Raw genomic sequence first — 21,154 nt, forward strand, 5'->3', positions numbered from 1 at the left:
GGAATTTTAAATGCTCGAATAAATTTGCCTAATTTACTGACGAATACAATGTACATTCCCCCATTGTTTTCAAGAAATCAAAATGTATTCGACTTTGTGTAACCATTAAACTGTAATCACACAGGCTGGGCCCTTTTAGGTTGAAGCTGCCATAAAAAATAGTGCAATTGTAGAAATTTAATAGCTTGAATAATGCCATCCAACCGCAGTCTTAGTGGACTATTATTAATAGCAATAATGTTTGAAAACTTATATTTGAGTGTGTTACAGTACTTATTCTCTGAACACGGAGATACTAATTTTGAGATTTGATTAAGAAATAATTTCGATTTCGATAGTTCAACACATTCCTACGTATCGAATTATCGATAGTTAGAAGAAGTCATTGTTTTTGAGTAGCTAATATGGCCGGGTGGGATTGACAATCGGCCCTAGTAGTCAGTGTCACGTGATTTTAAATTTCGATTTTTAAGAATTAACTTAATTATAGAACGTTTTTGTTTATCACATTTTTTAGACCCATTCGATGACTTTTTTAGATACCAAAATGTAAATTCCTTTTTACAAATAACAAGAGCCTAACATCTTTTTAACCTCACTTCATTCTAATATATAAACATGATGTAGTACCGCTCCGGAAGATGTTCTTCAAATAGGAATGATTTATTTCCATACTTCCAGTACTGACCACGAACTTGAATATTCCTTAAAATTAGTTTTAGTTAAGGTTAGCTATGTGTTTTGCAGCTTGTAACAGAATTTGTCATTGGGGTCCGCTGACTGCCATAGGTAATTTTTATTTTTGGCGATTGTCATAGTTTTCAACATTACATTTTCAGCAATTATTAAAATTGTTACTGGAATGACTATCCATTGCAGTGGAATGTGGTGGCCATCCACTACTCTAAGTGGGTTTTTTAATACGCTATGTTTCATGAGCCTATCGGGACTTACGCTTTACAACTTTCTATCGTCCATGTACCACGGCCCTGGGTACTTACCGTTAAATTGGATGCCGGTAGGGTTAAATTGCTGCATAACATGATGGTTTAATGTTATTTTTCAGAAGGAAAAGCAAGACTGTCAGTATTTACAATTTTGTGGTGTCTGCCACGGATATAAAGCACCAAGATCTCATCACTGCCGCAAATGTGAGCGTTATTCGGGCATTATTAGTTTAACAGTGTGTATCATGATTTTCTAGGTGGGCGGTGTGTGTTAAAAATGGACCACCATTGTCCATGGATCAACAATTGCGTGGGATGGGGCAACCACTCACACTTTACATATTTCTTGCTTTTTGCGACGTTAGGCTGTGCCCACGCTTCTATAGTCTTAAGTTGTTCCCTGTACAGAGCCATCCACCGTAACCATTATATTTTTAACAGAGTGACTGACGTTCCAATAGTATATTTAGGTATATGGGGAATGATATTAACAGTTTTGGCTTTAGGATTTGCCATAGGGGTAGTGGCAGCCGTAGGCATGTTATTGTTCTTCCAGGTATTGGTAGGACTATGTGCGTGTTAGTTAAAATAATAATGTGGGCATTCATTTTAGGTAAGATCGATTTGGAGAAATAGAACGGGAATTGAGGATTGGATATTGGAGAAAGCAAACTACAGGAGAATGAATTCCAATCAAATGTTTATTTTCCCATATGACTTAGGAACATTGCAGAACATTCAACAAGTGTTAAATTTGAGTTGTCAGCCAATCGGTGATGGGATTTACTGGCCAGTTGTCAAAGACTGTCACCAATATACTTTAACGGTACAAACTATGATCGTTATCAATATTTATATAAGTTGGAATTTTATTATAGATAGAACAAATTGAACAAAAGGAAGAAAAAAGATTGAAGTCACGATTATATCGGGTTATTAAGCCAGCATCTGGTTACTGGTTCCCAATTTTTTATGGATTTAAAGTGTGTTGCAGTTATCCTTGTACCGATGAGTCACGTCTGAAATTAAACTGTGGCGATCTGGTTAATGTAACTCGATGGAGGAAGTTAAGTAATCCTGGCAGAACCCATCCCATATTAAATAGTTGATTTCAGACACTGGTTGTTTGGTGAAAAAATTCAAGAAAATCTTCCAGAGGGCCAAGAAGCTCTGTTGCGACAAAGAGGCTGGTTTCCAAGATGCTGTGTCATTGAGGTGACAGAAAACTTCAACATTCCCAATAAGCACAATGAGGAAAAAAAAATAAATTAACCTATTTTTAAAAAAAATCAAAGCCCCATCCAAATTGTATTTTTACCTTTTATTTTTTATTTTACATCATTTTGTATTTCTAGTCAAGTGGGTGTAAAAATAAATGTTTTTAATTTGTTAACAGAGTGTTTTTTGATGAACGCACACAATTCAAGTGGGTATTTTTTTGAAAATGCAAATAGACACAACATTACCAATTTTACCACCAAATTTGAACTGTGGTGTCTGAACAGTGCTTTCTAATACAAAATAATTTGAAAATTGTTCAATTAGTTCATTTTCAGTCCAGTTACACGAAGTTATTATGAATTTTCCGGAGTCATTTAAACATTTGTGCACATTCTGCAAATAGGTTTGCTTGGTTCTTGAAGCACCCTCACTTAAACTTATAGCATCATAAGTTCCTTTATCATGAATAATTTTATAATTATCCCTGATACCATTCAAAACATCAGAAACATGATATTTCACACTCAAGTTACGCTTTTTGGCAATATTATTTGCCAAATTAATTGCTTCTTCTGAATAATCCAAGCCAGTTAGGTTTTTGTAACCGGCATTGGCAAGTTCAATTAGGATAAGGCCATTTCCACATCCTATATCTACAATGCTAGCCTCAGGTTCCACATTTTTTATAAACCAACGCACGATTCTATCGGCAATATCTTCCCCGAACCATATCTCTCCTGTATCGCCGTGATCTTGAAAATTTTTTATCTCGTTTTTATAACGATTTTCCCAATATTCCAATGTTCCTAATTCACTTGATTCTAATTCTTCCATAACACTGATAAATTCAATCCATACTTTTAATAAAAAAAAAAGAAGGTAATATACCCAATTTACACTACTTATCTTTTACATCTATTAGCCCAAATTGCTAGGATATATCGGCCATTATTAAGCGATAAATTTCTTTGGAAATTTAGCTTCCTTTTTAGAACTAACGGTTTCCGTGTTAATTTTTGATGAGTTTAAAGTACTTCAGGTTTAAAAACGGAATAATTTAAAAGAATTTTATTATATCGCTCAATGGATCTCTTATTCTCCTTTTGAAGAAGACGGTGTACAATTGGACATTCCAACCTAGAAAACCTTTGAAAAGCATATTTTGGCCGCAGCTGCGCAAATTTGATTACTTAACCGATGGATTTTTACAGAGTGCAGCTCGCCAGTTCGTTATTTTATTGTAAAGGTCGTGGGAGTGTACAGCATTGATAGAATCAGCTGTCTCGTTGAAAAATGTTTGCTCTAGTGCCCCGGTCCCTGGTGTGAGTAGGGTTACATTTTCATTTATAACGCTTTGAATCTCGGTTTAATTCAAGTCATTTTGAATTTTGAACCTCGGCGGGCATACTCTATCGGGAATCAATAACCTCTTTTTCTCGTAGATATTTTGTCGGATTGAAAAGTAAACAATTAAAGGTTTACCTTGTGTTTTTCTTTTAATTAACGAGTCGAACAATGCAAATAAGATTTTGTACCCAACTTTTATCCACATTTTTTTTCATTACTGCTGTTAAATGCCTTTAAACTTTTTAAATACCAACCATAACACTATAAATGGAGTAGTTAATCCTCTAGCACGCGTTAGTGAAGACAGTTTCGAATTGCATTCTTTTGCTGTTTTTATTTTCTTTCTAAAAATACATTAGGATGTTGGTCAGGCGCCAAAAGTGATGTAGGTAACGTTTGATGCAGTTTATATTTTTATTATACTACTATCGTAAACCACCATTGATTTTCATCAAAATCCACATTTTCGTATTGAAATTTTCAAATAAAGAATACAGTAAGCCGAATAATTACGTTAACATAGCGCATTGTTTTCGCCTAGTACAAAAATAAAAACAATGTAAATTTTTTATATTTCCTTTTTATTAGTAAAATCGTTGTGATTAATCTAGAGACAGGAGTGTGGTAATTACTAGCCTTTAGCTACTACTTAAAATTATCTGGCAAATGCGTACATAGGATATTTATTATTCATTGCAGATACCAATTACATCAAAGTTTGTATTTCAGTACTGTTTAACTTATGTTAATATCTGAAATACAATAAATGGAGCAGATAACAATCTGTACAATGTGTTTTGTACTTGATAAATTATCAACAGTTAAAATGTAGAAATCAGTACTTTTTCTTAATTAGGGATACAGATTTATATTATGTTATGTTCTTGGCTGTATTATATGAACCCCAGAATACATAGTTTGCCACCCAACTAAAGCCGATTATTTGGAGGCTAAATTTTATGTAAAATTTAATTGAGCCACAAAACTATTCCCAAATTTAAAAGTTGAGAAATGTTTTTGCAGTGCCGGGCTTTCAAGATCGACCGGTAAAAAAGCTTTGTTAGGAGAATCGCTAAAATTGATTCAAGGTGAGAGGCAATACCATGAAGTTGTCGGTGACGTCATCACTCCCTCGCAAGTTATGGGTATAGATCACCTTCGAGATCCTAGATTAAATAAGGTGAGTTAGTTGACAATTCCATACAATTCCATCAACTGGTGTGTTTTTATTTTAAGTTAAAATGTATAATGTATCGTTATACGTTATGTAAGCTTGGACGCCTTGACATTCGTCCCGCGTTACGGGATTATTTAATTAAAACCAGTTCCAACTTAAGTGAGGAAGTGTTTTATTGCTCATGGGCGACGAGGCGATCTAAAATTAAACTTTCCCGCGTTGTCGTATAACACTCGAAAATGTAATCGATAGCAATTAACTTAATCAAGTGCTAATGCGATAACGTTGGAAATAATTTTTTCGCGGCGTATACAGAGTGACGCACCGGGAAGTACTTCGATTTTTAATACGGCGACATCAAGCAGCAGAAATCTGGAAAATCGAAAATATGTAGAGAATATGCGATTATAATATAAGTTTTTAAGTTTACAACAAATAACGTACGTACTTTTCGATGAGACACCTTGTTCACATTCACCTACAAAAGCCTGATTAATTAATTTCCGTTGTTCTTGTTATCATCGTGCTTGGTCGAATTACTGTTATTTAAATTAGGGATTGGCATTTACGTTGGAAGAACGGCAGGCACTCGGCATCCACGGTCTGCAACCTGCCCGTTTTAAAACCCAAGAGGAGCAATTGGAACTCTGTAGGATATCTATCGAGAGATACCAAGAGGACCTGAACAAATACCTTTACCTGACTGAGCTGCACGACCGTAACGAAAAACTGTTTTTCCGCCTGTTGACGGAAAACATTGAGGCGCTGATGCCTATTGTGTACACTCCCACGGTGGGGCTGGCCTGTCAAAAATTCGGCCTGATTTACAGGAGACCGAGGGGACTTTTTATAACCATTAACGATATAGGACATGTTTTCGACGTCCTCAAAAACTGGTATTTAGTCAATTGTTTTGGTAATTTTATTGATTTTTTGAGTAGATAGCTTAAAACCTCTAACAGAAATTTAACAAATTGTTGGGGACTTTATTGAGCACTTATTTGACACTTTATTTTGGTTACGGCAGTTAAAGGTTTTAGAAAACTGAGCCAAACTGCGGTATAAAAAGACAGATAACAGTGGGGCAGCTCGTCTATCTCTTGTACATTTCTATGGGAGAATGGGGTATCTCTAGAGTTGTTTTAAAAATACCGTGAAATTTATATTTTTTCATTTACATTTAACACTAACTAACTAACACTAGGTATCTCGTTGTTAAATTACTTTATTTACACATATAATTCTTACCGAAATCATTTAAATGTTATGTTATGATCAAACAATTTTTGTACTATTTACAAATCTTCTGAAAAAGCCAATAGGATGATCAGCGAAAGGTCAAGTAGATTTATAAATAGTATTACAGTAGCCTGTGGAGTTTCTTGGAAAGAAAAACAATATTTGTCTTTAAATATTTGTAAAAAATAAGATTTTTAGAATTGTAAATTCTTAGAAAACCTCTGAATAAGATCAATTGATTTACTTAAAAATTTATTTGTTAACGTTTTAAAGAAATTTATTGGCCCGAAAATAACAATTTATTTGTTCAGCAGTATTGCTTCAAAGGAACCCCTTAAAGATATTTTTAATTTTTGACAACTATATTAGTAGGTCAAAAAGAATACCAAACTACTGATTTATCTCTAAGTGTTATATACATATTAACAATTTGTTTTTATAATCATATCTTTGTATTTTATTTATACCTTACTTTACTATAAAAAAATTAAGTTTATTTTGTTACCGCAGCCATATGCAACATACAAATTTGCCATTTTAAAATATCTCGCGACCACTAAGTTCGAAGGATAAACGATTGAAATGATTTGAAAAATGGTTTAACCCCAAACCACCCAAACACGTAGAGAAATTATATAAAACATTCTCATATCTGGCATTAGTATGAACGTGTATGATAAAGTAAATAATACCGAGTACTACCCGCTTCCCTCTAAATAAGATTTGCCTCAGAAAATCCACATCGGCTGCTTTACCGCGCCCATTCCAGTTTAAATTGAAGTCACTGCGTTACGATAATCACTTCGAAATGGTAACTAATCAATTCCACCGTCGTAAGCTAAACTAAGCTGATTATATTTTCCACCAACCTTATATCCAATAATAATGTGCCAGATTTGTTCCAGTTAGCTTTAGATAATAATCGATTGCGGTCATGCCGGGCCACCAGGTAATTCCTTGCGATATTTTAGGCCTGAACCAAACGTCAGGGCTATCGTGGTCACCGATGGGGAACGAATCTTGGGGCTCGGAGACTTGGGAGCTTGCGGCATGGGTATCCCCGTCGGTAAACTGGCTTTGTATACCGCCCTGGCTGGTATCAAACCGCACGAGTGTCTTCCGATCGTCCTCGACGTCGGAACCAACAATCAGGTATTCTCAAATCATTTGGTGGTCAAAAGTGATCTTTTCTTATCCGAATTTGAGCTAACAAAGTATCGACTCTTATGCGGCCCCATTTCGTCAACACCCCGTATAATCGTTTTTCTCGTTAGGCTTTGTTGGAGGACCCCCTGTACGTAGGCCTACGTCAAAAACGTGTCACCGGCAAATTGTACGACGATTTTGTCGACGAATTTATGGAGGGAGTGGTGAAACGTTACGGTCAGAACACTTTGATTCAGTTCGAAGATTTTGGAAATCACAACGCGTTCAGGTTTTTGGACCAATACCGCGACACTTATTGCACTTTCAACGACGACATTCAGGGTACCGCGAGCGTCGCCGTTTCGGGGATGTTCGCGACGAAACGGATTACCGGGAAAAAGGTGTCGGAGAACAAGTTCTTGTTCCTCGGCGCCGGCGAGGCGGCCATCGGGATTGCGGATTTAACCGTCAAAGGTAAAGTGGAGGGAGATGAAATGTTCCAAAAGTCTATTATTATGTTTGTATACCATGACCATAAATATTGTGTTTTTACAACTGACCCCGTGATTAACTTTGCCTACTGTTTATTACTTCAAATCCGCAGCCTCTTGTAGAACACCCTGCCCAGCAGACCCTTACGCGTAACCATTCCAGGACCGTCCTAGGAATTTACCTATCTACACTGACAAGTATCAGCCACTTAAAAAAATCGTCCCTATCTCTACTGTCGTCACCTATTTAAATGATTAACTCCGTCACTAATCGTTCTCGATAAATATTTTCTTCTTTTATTACTCGTATTTCACAGTTAGACCAGCTTTGTACTAATATTTGAGCTACCTCCTGCCAAATTATGTTATCATCACTAAATTTTCGTACAGCGTCAACTCTTTCAACTCAGACCAAATGATCTCAATCGGGTTAAATATACAATGATACGGGGGTTATCTCAAGATTTCATGTCCGTTTTGTTGTGCTATCGAACCGCGAATATAATCTCTAGTCTGTTGTTGTTTACAAATCGAAGAACTATGTAGAAGACACAAAAATACAAGAAGAAAAATGTTAACCTACAGACAAACAAGACAAAAACGATTATTTTGAAACTTACCTGTAAGACAAATAGTCTGTGGTTAAATTTTCATTGCAATACCTGGATCAATAGCGTCACAACACAATTTTATATGGGGCAATCAAAATATGAAAAACTTAAACTATGCAAAATTCGAATAGGAGTTTCATGTTTTAGCAATGATGGTCGAGGGCTTGTCGATGGAGGAAGCGCAAGGTAAAATTTGGATGGTCGATATTGACGGTTTATTGGCCAAAGATCGTCCGGCCGGACATCTGGAGGGACACAAGGCCAATTACGCGAAAAACCACGAGCCAACGAAAGACTTTGCCGGTCTCGTCGATGAAATCAAACCGTCGGTCTTGATCGGCGCGTCTGCGGTAGCGGGCGCATTTACGCCCGACATCTTGAAAGCGATGGCCACTTTTAATGAGCGGCCCATCATTTTTGCCCTAAGCAACCCCACGAGTAAAGCGGAATGCACTGCTGAACAGGCGTACACTCATACTGACGTAAGCAAATTTTGTACATTGAAATTGCTCTTATTATTATTTTTTATAATTTACCATCGCTGCAGTCATTTTTACGAAAATGTTGCCAAAATGAACTATCCAAAAGAAAAATTACACTGTATTTTTTGCTGATCAAGTAGATTTATTGTTTGAAATTGTCAAAAGTTACAATCGCATTTTTTCTTGTCGCATTCGTTTACATTCATATAGCTATTGTATGGGGGCCGTAAATAACGTAAAATTAATTTCCGTCAGGTGGCTCTAACATTATCGTACGCCAGCGCTCCTAAATTTCACCTACTAGCCTGAACTTTGCGCTATTTTCTTTCTAAACATCGATCTTCACACAATCGCTTTTCCATAACATTTAACTGAAATCCGTGGAATCTCTTCAACTGTCAGCAGCCATGTTGGTTGTTGAACACCGAATTGGTTGATTTGAAATGACATGTGTTAACGGTTGAAACCCAAATTTCAGGTGACTGCCCATGCCAATTTTTGTTTTTCAATTCCGTTAACATTAATGTTTATGAAATTCTTTTCTTCTTTTTAAATTTAAAGAACAAAAATTGCATCGTAGTTTTCGATTAGAAAAAAAAGAGGAGGAAGTAAAATATCGTTTCAAGCTGCTCCTAGATACTTAATTGCCTAATTGCACTATATCCTAACCCCGTCCTGGGTCGCTACTCTGCAATTTCAGGAAATAAAAATGTTGTGGGCAAAGAGCCAAAATAAGGCGTGTTTCTCTAAAATGTTAAAATTCAAGATTTTTGAAAATTTTCTTTTTAAAAAGAAATGAGAAATCTATTATATTGGTCATGAATAACAGAAATTGAGAAAATAGCAATATTACAATTTACAACTTTGTTTTTTTTTGCCTTTTGTGCTTATTCACGAATTTTTTGCTACCGAATTAATATTTAGCCAAAGATTGCAACAACAATGGACGACCAACTTCCTTACTGACATGATATTATCAGTGCCGATTTCGCAAAGACTATGGAGGAGATTGCCACGGCTAAAATTTGTTCATTGCGTTAGGTTTGGTTAGTTTGCGGCGTTGCCAAGCTGGCGAATTTTTCTAAAATCCTTGTTGAGTTGGTTTACCCTATGCCCGTGCGAAGTAAAATCGTGTTGCAGGGTCGTTGCGTCTTCTCGAGCGGCTCTCCTTTCGGTCCGGTAACGCTCGGGGATAAAACGTACACGCCCGGTCAAGGGAACAACGCTTACATTTTTCCGGGCGTTGCTTTGGGCGTGTTGAACGCCGGAATCAACCACATCAGCGACGAGCTTTTCCTCATCGCAGCCCAAACCGTGGCGGAAAACGTACGAGACGAAGATTTAGCGCGGGGTAGTATTTACCCGCCACTGTCTGTGATCAGGGAGTGTTCCCTGCAGATCGCCTGCAGGATTTTGGAACACGCCTACCAAGAACGTAAGCGTCACGCAATTTTCACCCAAAGCCCTATTGTTATATCCAAAAGAGAGCCCACAAGTTGTAAAACATATAAATAACGCGTAAAAATTATTTTTATTCAAGTGATGTGTTCTCTGTTAAGTGCTGTGATCATGCGCTGGTAGTTACTTAAATTTGTTGGTGGTTTCCCGGTTTTTAAAGTTAAATAGGCAATTTTCTGGATCTCAACGATGGTAACAAAATATTTAGTGTGTGAAAAAAAACCGTTCTTCACGTACTACTAGTTTTCTGTAGTTATTGTTGTCTTAGATTTCTGCGCATTTTGTGAATGACTTGTGGGTCTCCTTTTATCATTCCATTTTTTTTTTGTTGCCTTGTCGAGTATTTTTAATGAAGGCGCCATTTTCGCAGGCATAGCCACGGTGTATCCAAAGCCGAAAGATTTGAGAAGATATATTGAGGACAAACAATACAATTATAATTACGAACCTTCTCTGCCTCAGCTGTGGCCATGGCCTAAAGAGCCCTACATCAAAATGAGGTCCATGGAGCCTACAAAACTAAAGGCATAACCGTCGGTATTTTAGACTAATTCTAGCGTTTTAAGGTCAGTTATTTATTTTCCTAATAGTAAATTGATCATGTTTTCGTTCATTGATCATTTAAAGCAAATTTTGTGATCTAAATGGCATTATAAGAATCATTAACATAGTATTAGGTCAATGTGTAAGTTTGAGTCAAATCGGGTATACCGATTAAGCAATACTTTGAAAATTATATATTTTTTTATTTAACTCAAACTTATAAATTTAATTGTTTACGGAGCCGACATTGCCGGAAACAAAATGTACTTAACCAGTGCGTATTATTGAAACCAAGTATTCTTTATTTATTTTTATGCCAATTTGACTCGTACAATTGTTAGCACGTTAAAAAAGTGAGCATTTCAGTGCGCGTGTGCGAATGAAATCAATAAATGTTGAATGTTGAAGTTTTATTGTGTTTTATTTTCGCGTTTTTAGTACAGAAAAATGAAAATATTTAGGTTATCGTTGAAACTTTATGCCCCGTGCACGTTTAAGGTCTAGCGTTGGCAGTTACACTTGGTTCGTCAACGAATTTTCGATTGTTAAATTGGCACGACTGTCAAAAATACTCGCGGCCATTATGAATAATATCTTCTAGTTTGTCAACGCCATTTGTCATTACCGCAAATTAAAAGTAAAAGTGCAGTGCGTGCCCCTTAAGCAGTATCGAAATGATTTGGTCCGCCATTATGGAAGTGTAAGTAATTTTGGAAAGGGTCTATTAGTTGATATTTTCAAAAAATGAAAATGCCTCCCACAATGAAAACAAATTGGAAACTACTTGAAAATTTTCTTTCAATGATGTTTTATTTGGCTCAGTATTTATAGAGTCGAATCTTTTATTTTAAATCCCAAATTTAGGACTTTGCGTTTTCGATAATGCGCACAACGTTGCATTTCACTTTACTAGGAAAAACATCCGTTTGAAAGATGTTTTGACCTTACATTGACGAGTTGCATATTTTGAGATTTTTACGATTTCAGAGAATTAATTTGTACTTACGACATGCGAAATAATTTTCAAAGATCCAATTTTTTACGTTGCATAAATGTCAATAAACTGTTATAAACAACTTGTATTAGTTGACATAAAAAAAGTTACATTTGACGTCGAATTGATGTCCAACGAATAAACGACGAAATGAATTTTTCAAAAAACTTCCATAGGTTACGGTAGGATGACTGGCGAAACATCAGCAAATTTGATTTATAAAGAACCGATGCAGGGGAATGCAGAAGATTCGTAAATTGTAAACGACAGCATGGACAGACAAGAACGACAAAAAAAGAACACGTAAGACCTATAAGTAAACACAAAGTTTATCGTGGCAACAAAGACATACAACCAAGTGGCAAACTGATATTTAAAAAATAAATCTGGGCTAACTTATTCCAGGTTGGAAATATTTTTTTTTACTTTCGAGTCTAACTTGAATTAGCTATGACGTCATGGGTTACTCCGCTAGAAAATGCTGGCCGACTTAACTTACTGATTGCTTTATATTTAACCGATTATTTGCTTAATAGTTATAAAGATTTTATTGAATTATACAACATTTATAAATACTTTATTTTATTTAATCTAACTATTCCTTTTCTTTTTCAAAGAAACTTCCACAGACTACCGTAATACCATTTACACATCTTCTGGATTCATTCTGCCTCAATGTTTATAAATCAAACTTGCTAGAAATTCGCCAGAAGACTTGCCTACTAGAAAATTCTTATTAAACGAATAAAAAGTAAATTGTTGTAGCACCTTGATTTTGAAAAATAGGGCGCTATCAAATTCTGATTGAGGTTAATAATTCCACAACTGGCGTCACATCTAATGCGATGGTAGAAAACTTCAAGTCCACCACTAATATTAAAGTTTTTACACAACTAAATTGAGACTGAAAAATAAACTCTTTACTGATGCTTAATTGAAACTAATTCTTCCAATTCTCTGGTGGGGATGTTTCAGAGCGCGTTCTTTCCTAGACATGGTCAAAATAAAACAACAGCATAATACTGGAAACTAACTCTTTATTGCCATTCTATTAATAAAATACAAATCTATATTTTGTACCATGTGGTATAGAATGGAACGCAAGATACACTTTGAGAAAACTGTAGAAATACTGTTAGTTATTTTCCACAACAAACTTTACAAGATACAAAAAACCGATTTAGTACAAAAAAAAACCTATTCGAAGAAATTAGTACTAGTTTGTTTTGATATGAACACATACTTAGACACCTGTTAGTGAGATATAATGGCAGAGCTGGCTTTCTGGAGATTCTCCACACTTTTGTATTGAGTAAACGTAACTACTATGATTTGAAACGCACTATAGCTTGCGATTACGAAAGACCGGTGTGTGCATGTATGTGTGTGTGTGTGGTACCGCAAACGTTGTTTACTACATTGAAAAGTTCCGAACCCTACTTATTACGTATCTTAAATTACTGTCAATTATGGGTTGTTTTTTATTTAAATCTTTAAATAATAAGTAAGTACACAATCGCACCTCTAAAAATTTTGGCACCTATCCAGACAACACCACTCTTACGAATATTAACATCAACCTGTCCGGAGAATAATATGCCAAACGAGAGAGAACTAAAATAAATGCAAAATCTCTAAAAATAAATTGTCACGTTTATAAAATTTCTTTTGTGTAGTGTTAGGGTTTGCCAAGCGCATGTAGGCTTTTTCCGGAACCCTAGCAATATACAGGTTGGCGATAATTGAATGTGTATACAGTTACGCGGCAACTTCAGCCTCCGCAACGTCACCGTTGGATTCTGCTTCGGGCGATGCGTCATCTACTTTTGCTTTTTTCTCTGGTGTTGACTCGCTGGTCGCTTTACCGTCGGTGACGTCACCAGCAGTCGATTTTCTTTTGATCGTACACTTATCTGGAACCGTGAAACAAGCACGTGCATATAAAGGGCGTTTCGCATGGAGCGTGTAAGAAAATTGGAGCCAAATCTGGACAAATGTTTTTCCTATCCTTTTTTTTTTTCATAAATTGTCTCTTATTGTATACATTTTAAAAGTTTTAAAGCCAAACATGTATGGAAATTTGGACTAAAAGAACCTTTTTACATTCAGTACTCCTTAGGACGGCTGGATAAAAAAGTATTCTATTTTTTTTTATTCGTATCAAATTGTGGTAAAGGCAGAAATATAAAACTTTCACATTTTATTTTTTTTCAAATTCTTCAAATTTGAATTATTATTATTAAACATGAAAACGAACAAAGAAGATGTACAAAAGTAATAATATTCCACAAAATTTCCTATGGAACTTCTCGCTGCTTTGGTATATTTGATGTTTTATAGCATTTTAAAAACTTTCATTGCCGCCAAATTTATTAATTAATAATGGCGTAAATTCTACATTAAAATGTTGAAATTAGGGTATGATATTGAATGAAATAAACTAAAACTACAATATGACTGCATTTTTTTCTTCCTTTCAAGAAAATAAATTATCTCAAACTAATTTTATAGCGCCATCTACACAAGTACTGACAACAAAAATATATTTATAACCGCAGGGATGTGTCTCAGTGAGATTACATCTAAAACACCCTGTACACTGCCACGCCAGTTAATGTATGACAAAAACAACACATCCCTCAGCTCTCATAATCTTGCGCACATGGGGCCACTACTTTCCAAATGAGATGTGAAAAACTTCACATTTGGCAACCACCACTGTTCGGAAAGCCCGCCCTTGCGTTTTTTTCTTACATCATCGGGATGTGTCCCCAAAGAAACTAAAAAGCCCTAAGTTAACAATTACCTGTTACTGGTGAGTCTTTGTCTTCAGATTTCTTCTCCGCTTTTTCTGGAGTTTTTACCTTTGCTTCATCTTTATCCACTTTGTCTCCATTCTCCTCCTTTTTGTCCTCCTTTGTAGCTTCAATTTTCTCCTTTTCTTCAACTTTCTTCTCCTCGATGGTTGATTCGACTCTGAAAAGCAAGAATACCAATTAAACTCGTAGTCAACCACGGTCACGGACTTATTAACACGCTAGAGGAAAAAAGAAAAACAATGCGGCTAATTCACAGTTAATTAAACCTCAAAATTAAAAAAAAAACTACTCGGGAAATGATGCCAACGATTCGCTAGCTAGAGCATTGCCCCGGTTTAGCATCATCGATTCAAAAATTAATTTTGGATAAACCTATTTACCCGATAAAAATATGATTGTAAACATTTTCAAACGATAAGAGCAGTAAAACAGTGATAAACCGTTATAGGTATCCGATAAACCGGTATCATCTAAAATTAACGCGCCAAGGCTCTTTTTATATGAAAAGCAACGAATATATTAAACAATTTACAACAAAAAGAAAACTTAAACACAAATAATAAGAAATTAGAACAAACACCGCTATAACGCTACGACGCTGTCCGCCTGTCGACTTAACACCGGCTTCTTTAACTTGTTAACCGCCATTTTGATGATAGGTTACCGCCAAAATAATAAACCCATGTATTTTCTAAAATCCGCAAGTGCTATATGAAAGTTGGAGCTTACTTTTTTTGTGCCTCGGTATCGGCCATTTTTCAACAGATTTTTTTTACGTAAACCTGTTTTTTTCGCAAAAAACTGCAAATCTTTCGGCAGAGCACGCCACAACACCCAACCAAGCTAAACGGTAAACGACAAAGAGGACACCAAGTCCAACAAACGAGCGGGAGAACTAGGAAGTTTGCAAACGCCACGATCCGATTGGTCCGTGGCTTTCAAGGTAACTAGAAGTCGAGTGTTTCCGTCGTGTTCGGACGCGGAATTTTACATCAATAATTGTGGAAAAAATTTGATTTATTAATAGCAAGCTTAAAAATGTCTTTTTTTATTCGTAACGGAAAAGCGCTCTTGTTCTTGTACAATAAATAATGTAAAAATCCTCAAAATACTTTTTCACGGCGGGAAATGTGGTTTAAATAACCGGAAATGAAAGCGTCCGTTTTGAATATTTCCATTATTTATTTTTCGTGAAGAATCTAGAACGCTCGACTGTTCGGGTAGGCCACATATAATACACAAATATGACAACAGTCAGATATTCATGCAAATAAATTTAAAAATATATTAAATCCTAATTGCCACCAACGAATAAATAAATTAAGTAAATAAATTTAAAAAGTCGCAATTCAATTTGGCAGTATACTGTTCTTATTGAAATATTTTTCTGTTTTAAAATTAGAGGGTTATAAGGTAGTACTTGGCCGGTTTGTTTTGTTTTTTATCGTGAAGATCAGACTACTTCCTTAAATCCTTCCAGTCATTTTTGCTGCTTTGGAAATGGTTACTGTCCAGTAAAAGCTTTCCTTGGGGTAAAGCTTAGTCTATTTGTGAGTAGATGGCGCGTCAATTTAAATTTTCATTCAATTTTCAGCGGTTATTATTGAAAGCTAGTAATTCCCGTTTTCGCCGTGTTGTCTCCACTTGCGCCATGAAATATCAAATGAAGTGAAAATCTGGATTTGAGGTAGGGTCGTGGCCATTTTACATTAATTCACCTCAAAAAATCGCGAAAATTTACGTCGATCGCGCGCTAATATCCGCGAAATTTCGCCGTTAGTGTGTAACGGACTGTTTTTACGTAACGGAACGGACGTTGAGGTGGAAATATGCCAGTGTTTAGTTGGTGTTGACACAGGACAATTATTATTATTGTGACATTCGTTGCCTCCGCCGCTGTTGCAACCGAGAATAAACTTGGTGCTTTAGGCGGAGCGTGGAAATTAAAGTCGAAGCCCTGGAAGGTTTAAAAGTGCAAACCATGGGCAACAATGCCGCTACGGCGAACAAAAAGGTCGATTCCGCGGAATCAGTCAAGGAATTTCTTGACCAGGCCAAAGAGGATTTCGAGGAAAAGTGGAAGAAAAATCCCACGAACACCGCATCGCTCGACGATTTCGACCGAATTAAAACATTAGGCACCGGATCATTCGGTAGGGTGATGATAGTACAACATAAACCCACCAAAGAATACTATGCGATGAAAATACTCGACAAACAAAAAGTGGTAAAACTAAAACAAGTGGAACATACTTTGAATGAGAAGAGAATTTTGCAAGCGATCAGTTTTCCTTTTCTTGTGAGCCTCAGGTTTCATTTTAAAGACAATTCAAACCTGTACATGGTACTTGAATATGTGCCTGGTGGTGAAATGTTTTCTCATCTGCGGAAAGTTGGTCGGTTCTCTGAACCCCATTCCAGATTTTATGCCGCTCAGATTGTCCTTGCTTTTGAATACCTTCATTACTTAGATCTGATATACAGAGATCTGAAACCTGAGAACCTGTTGATAGATTCTCAAGGATACCTTAAGGTTACCGATTTTGGTTTTGCTAAGAGGGTTAAAGGTCGTACTTGGACCTTGTGCGGGACACCCGAGTATTTAGCACCCGAAATTATCCTGAGCAAGGGATACAATAAGGCAGTCGATTGGTGGGCCTTGGGTGTATTGGTGTATGAAATGGCTGCGGGCTACCCTCCTTTCTTCGCAGACCAGCCTATACAAATTTATGAGAAGATTGTTTCTGGCAAGGTGCGTTTTCCATCCCACTTTGGTTCTGACCTGAAGGATTTGCTGCGAAACCTTTTGCAAGTGGATTTGACTAAACGATATGGCAACCTTAAAGCAGGTGTGAACGACATTAAAAACCATAAATGGTTCCAGTCAACAGATTGGATTGCCATTTTTCAAAAGAAAATCGAGGCGCCGTTTATTCCTAGATGTAAGGGCCCCGGAGATACCAGCAACTTTGACGACTATGAAGAAGAGGCCCTTCGCATATCATCTACCGAGAAATGCGCTAAAGAGTTTGCGGAATTTTAAGGGATTATTGAATTCTGCGTGTAAGTAGCCTTGCCACACTCTCAGGCTAATGATAGACTGCCGTTTGCCATGGCTCTTCCAAATCGCCCTGTGCTTAATGATTGGTCCCTCTGCATAGTACAGATGGGAGTCTGAACAGTTCTATTGTTTAGTGGTGTCAGTGAAAAAAAAAAGTAGAGATCCACCTGTCATACCAATTGCAGTTTGAGCTTTCGTATTGGGTATATTAGCTTTATTCCAGTGATATTTATAACATATATATTTAAATTTAAATTTTCTATTTGGCATTGTCGGAAAACAATAGGTCTGCTCCGATCGATAACTGTTTGAAAAATTTATGGTAGAAAGCTAATGTCAGGATTTGTGATGGAGATATTTAGTGTATATTTTATCTATTATTTATTAGACCTTAATGTATATATTGTATAATAGCTGATAGCACATAGCACTATTTACATTAAATAGCGCATCAAGTTAATGTTGGTCGTTCCAATGCAGAGGATCCAATTTATAGATTTCGATGAATTAGTAAGCATTGGTAACCATTATCATTAAGTCCGTCTCAGTACGCGCTTTTTACTTCTGTGTTTTTTTTTCATTTGCATCAGAGCAAAGCATCCGAGTGAATATAATATTTTAAATACAAGGTCATTGTATGCAGACCTTTTCGTGGAATGTTTTCTAATATGAAATAGGAGGTAACGGATACCCGACGAGGTATAATTGGAGATAATTATGTTTTCCAATCAAAAGATTAAAAAAAACTGTCCGCATACGTTTTTCATTTTCGAAAACTTTGCTAGACTTTGTATGAAACGAGATTTTGCCGTACTTTCATAGATTATTTCCTCGCTGTGAACGTTGCCGTTTTGCAACAATTTAATGAAATTTAACGTAAGCGCGTTTTACGTCAGTCGCTATTTGAATTATTCTAACTGCCCGAACCGACCGTTGACACCGACTTGGCGGAGCACTCCCTTGAAACGTTTGGGTTATAATTCTATGCAAATTTAAGTAACATTCGGTAAATCAAATTGGGAAAATAAAAAACATGTTTTTTGTGCAGGAAGTATTTTTTAATCTTTTGAATTTTTGAAAATAGTTCGTTTTTTTTTGTATTTTTGGTGAAGGTTGAAGGCCTTCCATTGAAGAAACCAATGAGGTATCAAGGTGAGTTTTATTATGGAATCGTAGAAATCCTAGTCAATTTTGTTGTTATCTTTTTATTGCTTAGTTCAAAGTTTAAAAGTAACTATATATTCTAATCAGAGAGAATTTTAAAAGTCCAGTATATTACACCTACTACATACCTACTTGTAAGGAAAAGTACAACTAAAAAATTATTCGATCAACTTTGTATTTATTTGTTTAAGTATAATTGAATTCGATGATCTGATTTGTTTAATAGGTCCCTAGAAAAACGCAACAGTTTTAACTGTGTTGCTACTGGTAGAAGTAAAAAATCTTGTGAATTTCGGTAAACATTTTTCCGTGCCCCTTGATTATGTTAGTATATAGATATGTACATATTGTTCTACGCTAATTGTTTTGATATATTAGCCGCACATACAGGAACCAATTAAATTGCGGTTTACATGATACGCGAAACGCCTAACCAGACGATTTAACAGGTACCTGTTGTGCATTTATTTAAAATTTGTTCTATATACTACACTCACAGTTTACAGATATATAAATTTGCGCAAAGTCCGTCTTTTGGCTACCTAATTTAAAACATAAATTAGAACGCACGGATTTATATTTGTTATGGACGTTTTTCAAGCAACTTTGTAAATCAAAGGTATTCTTTTTTTATATTTCGTGTCTGTAATCGCTTACAATAATTTTAAATATGAAATTGTCGACGGTTTTGTTCATGACGCGAATAATCTTTTTGCATGGTAACGCAACGACATTAAGAAACGAGCGTGGATTTTGTCGAGTTGTAAATTGACGCTAATTTAATGTCGGACAATAATTGTTATCCTATTTTGCGACATTGTCAGAGCGTTATCGAGTTACATTTCTTGCTTTGTTTCAAATTTGCTAAATTATTTTATGCGCAATGTAACAAATACGTCATTGTAGCATATTATAATAAACTGCGGAGGCCTTTTTGCCGTCGCATTATTGGAAAATGTTGATACTTTTCTTTCGCGCGCGACACCAACTTTCCCTATACAAAACCGTGCGATTTTTCCCGTGAGATGTTAAGGTTGCAGTTCGATTTTGTTGCTCAAGTTACGTTTTCATTATTTTTAATGTTGATTTTGACTTAATCATCTAGTAAAATTAGCTGAATGCAGTTATAATAATTGTGATAAATTTCAATAAATTGGTGTAAAATGAGTTCGTCTTTGCTTGCCGGCATTTTTTGGTAGTTTCTTTTTTTTTTTGATCTAAACGTCTTTTAATCTAGCTTTAGGGTGATAAGACTTTCTCGGATTCATTTCTTGTTAACTAGAAACCAATATTTGTTTCGTTTCGATAAAAAAACTTCCCGACACGCCACTGGACTGGATAACTTGAACCACGACTTAAAGCTTGAACGCTAAATTAGACCCTCATCACTTGAAATAACCCTGCCAATTTTCACCGAAATCAGGTAAAGGGTGTCTAATTAAAATTTAAGTTAATAATAAAAAACCGATTATAAAAATGTATGGGTATTTTCAAAGATAGAACGTCAGCTCTAAAATGCAATGGTAACCAAAAATGTTCAGTGGGCTATGAATTTGACATATACCAACCTTTCGGAGTCGTCTGGGAAAGTGACAGTCTTGTGAGTTTTTATTGGAAGAAGGTGGGATACGAATCTGGGTTGATCTTTTTGGCAATTCTCCGGGCTGACATTTCGAAGGCAGGTTGCAAAAAATATTGCACGGGGGCGGCTAAACTCGTGTTTTTTTGTTCAATGTTTTGGGGACTATAATACAACTTTTCCTATACGAAGACGTTTGCCTTGGCTCCTTAATATTTTTTTGCTTCGAAAATATATATTTTTTAACAATAGAAGTATATACGTACGCGCTTAATATTATTTCATATTTTCAGTGAATTTATTCTGATATTTATGTCTGTAATATTTCGTTCTCCGCTTTTATAAATATATTAGTTGAAACTGTATCCAAATGGTTATCTAGTAGGCCGTGGTTATTTTTACTGTGCGAAAAGTTTCGGAAAAGACATCAATTCGCACAATCACATTTCATTTCATTTAATTCACATTTATCACTTATTGATTACGTTTTGTTTTATTCCATCACAAAAGTGGCCAGGTGATGTAGTTTGACTTGTAGCCGGTAATAAGTTGACTTGTATCTGGTAATAAGTTTGATAGAAAATTTTGAAAAAATAAAGATACATCGGACCTGTCATGATTATTTTTAGTTTCTATCTAGCTCGCTTAAATCGAGTGCAATTAACTAGTTATTATAAAGCCATTATCATAACGATAAAGAACTAAGTACCCTTTATCAGTCGAGTTTGTTTTTGCACGGCCCGAGAACATGATCGTTAGTTTAAGAGTGTACTGCGGCACGAGGAAACTTAGTTCAATTGAGTTTTGACGATTTTTGAAAAACAAAGAACTCCAAGGGGCGAATATTTCGTTTCGGATTTTAACACACACGCGTG

The 21,154-nt window shown here is 35.8% G+C and overlaps 5 protein-coding genes across 6 annotated transcripts; 3 read left to right on the top strand and 2 right to left on the bottom strand.

Moving 5' to 3' along the window:
* Positions 1 to 425: 425 nt before the first annotated feature.
* Positions 426 to 2,387, top strand: LOC132700500 (palmitoyltransferase ZDHHC6). 2 transcript variants are annotated; one of them, XM_060667858.1, is made up of 7 exons: positions 426 to 789; positions 840 to 1,018; positions 1,067 to 1,151; positions 1,205 to 1,503; positions 1,561 to 1,773; positions 1,826 to 2,013; positions 2,063 to 2,387. In XM_060667858.1, exons 1-7 carry the CDS (start codon positions 735 to 737, stop codon positions 2,217 to 2,219), a joined length of 1,176 nt encoding a protein of 391 aa, XP_060523841.1. In that variant the 5' UTR covers positions 426 to 734; the 3' UTR covers positions 2,220 to 2,387. The 2 variants fall into 2 exon arrangements, with proteins under 2 accessions (XP_060523841.1, XP_060523842.1); XM_060667859.1 differs by having other exon boundaries at positions 1,070 to 1,151.
* On the bottom strand, positions 2,254 to 3,059 carry LOC132701285 (EEF1A lysine methyltransferase 2). The gene has a single exon (XM_060669083.1). It carries the CDS (start codon positions 3,000 to 3,002, stop codon positions 2,370 to 2,372), a length of 633 nt encoding a protein of 210 aa, XP_060525066.1. The 5' UTR covers positions 3,003 to 3,059; the 3' UTR covers positions 2,254 to 2,369.
* Positions 3,060 to 3,330: 271 nt separating this feature from the next.
* LOC132700744 (NADP-dependent malic enzyme) lies at positions 3,331 to 11,066 on the top strand. Its single transcript, XM_060668262.1, has 8 exons — positions 3,331 to 3,490; positions 4,539 to 4,695; positions 5,248 to 5,588; positions 6,903 to 7,083; positions 7,206 to 7,551; positions 8,327 to 8,661; positions 9,802 to 10,096; positions 10,490 to 11,066. Exons 1-8 carry the CDS (start codon positions 3,462 to 3,464, stop codon positions 10,648 to 10,650), a joined length of 1,845 nt encoding a protein of 614 aa, XP_060524245.1. The 5' UTR covers positions 3,331 to 3,461; the 3' UTR covers positions 10,651 to 11,066.
* Positions 11,067 to 12,676: 1,610 nt separating this feature from the next.
* LOC132700641 (muscle M-line assembly protein unc-89-like) lies at positions 12,677 to 15,364 on the bottom strand. Its single transcript, XM_060668105.1, has 3 exons — positions 15,205 to 15,364; positions 14,463 to 14,632; positions 12,677 to 13,569 (listed from the first exon to the last, which is right to left on the bottom strand). Exons 1-3 carry the CDS (start codon positions 15,228 to 15,230, stop codon positions 13,415 to 13,417), a joined length of 351 nt encoding a protein of 116 aa, XP_060524088.1. The 5' UTR covers positions 15,231 to 15,364; the 3' UTR covers positions 12,677 to 13,414.
* A 770-nt stretch (positions 15,365 to 16,134) lies between these two features.
* On the top strand, positions 16,135 to 19,886 carry LOC132701031 (cAMP-dependent protein kinase catalytic subunit 1). The gene has a single exon (XM_060668664.1). The coding sequence runs from the start codon at positions 16,457 to 16,459 to the stop codon at positions 17,516 to 17,518; it is 1,062 nt and encodes a 353-aa protein (XP_060524647.1). The 5' UTR covers positions 16,135 to 16,456; the 3' UTR covers positions 17,519 to 19,886.
* The last annotated feature ends 1,268 nt before the right edge of the window (positions 19,887 to 21,154 follow it).

This window comes from Cylas formicarius, unplaced genomic scaffold (assembly GCF_029955315.1).
Source record: "Cylas formicarius isolate icCylForm1 unplaced genomic scaffold, icCylForm1.1 PGA_scaffold_4__25_contigs__length_36172078, whole genome shotgun sequence".
Taxonomy (NCBI): domain Eukaryota; kingdom Metazoa; phylum Arthropoda; class Insecta; order Coleoptera; family Brentidae; genus Cylas; species Cylas formicarius.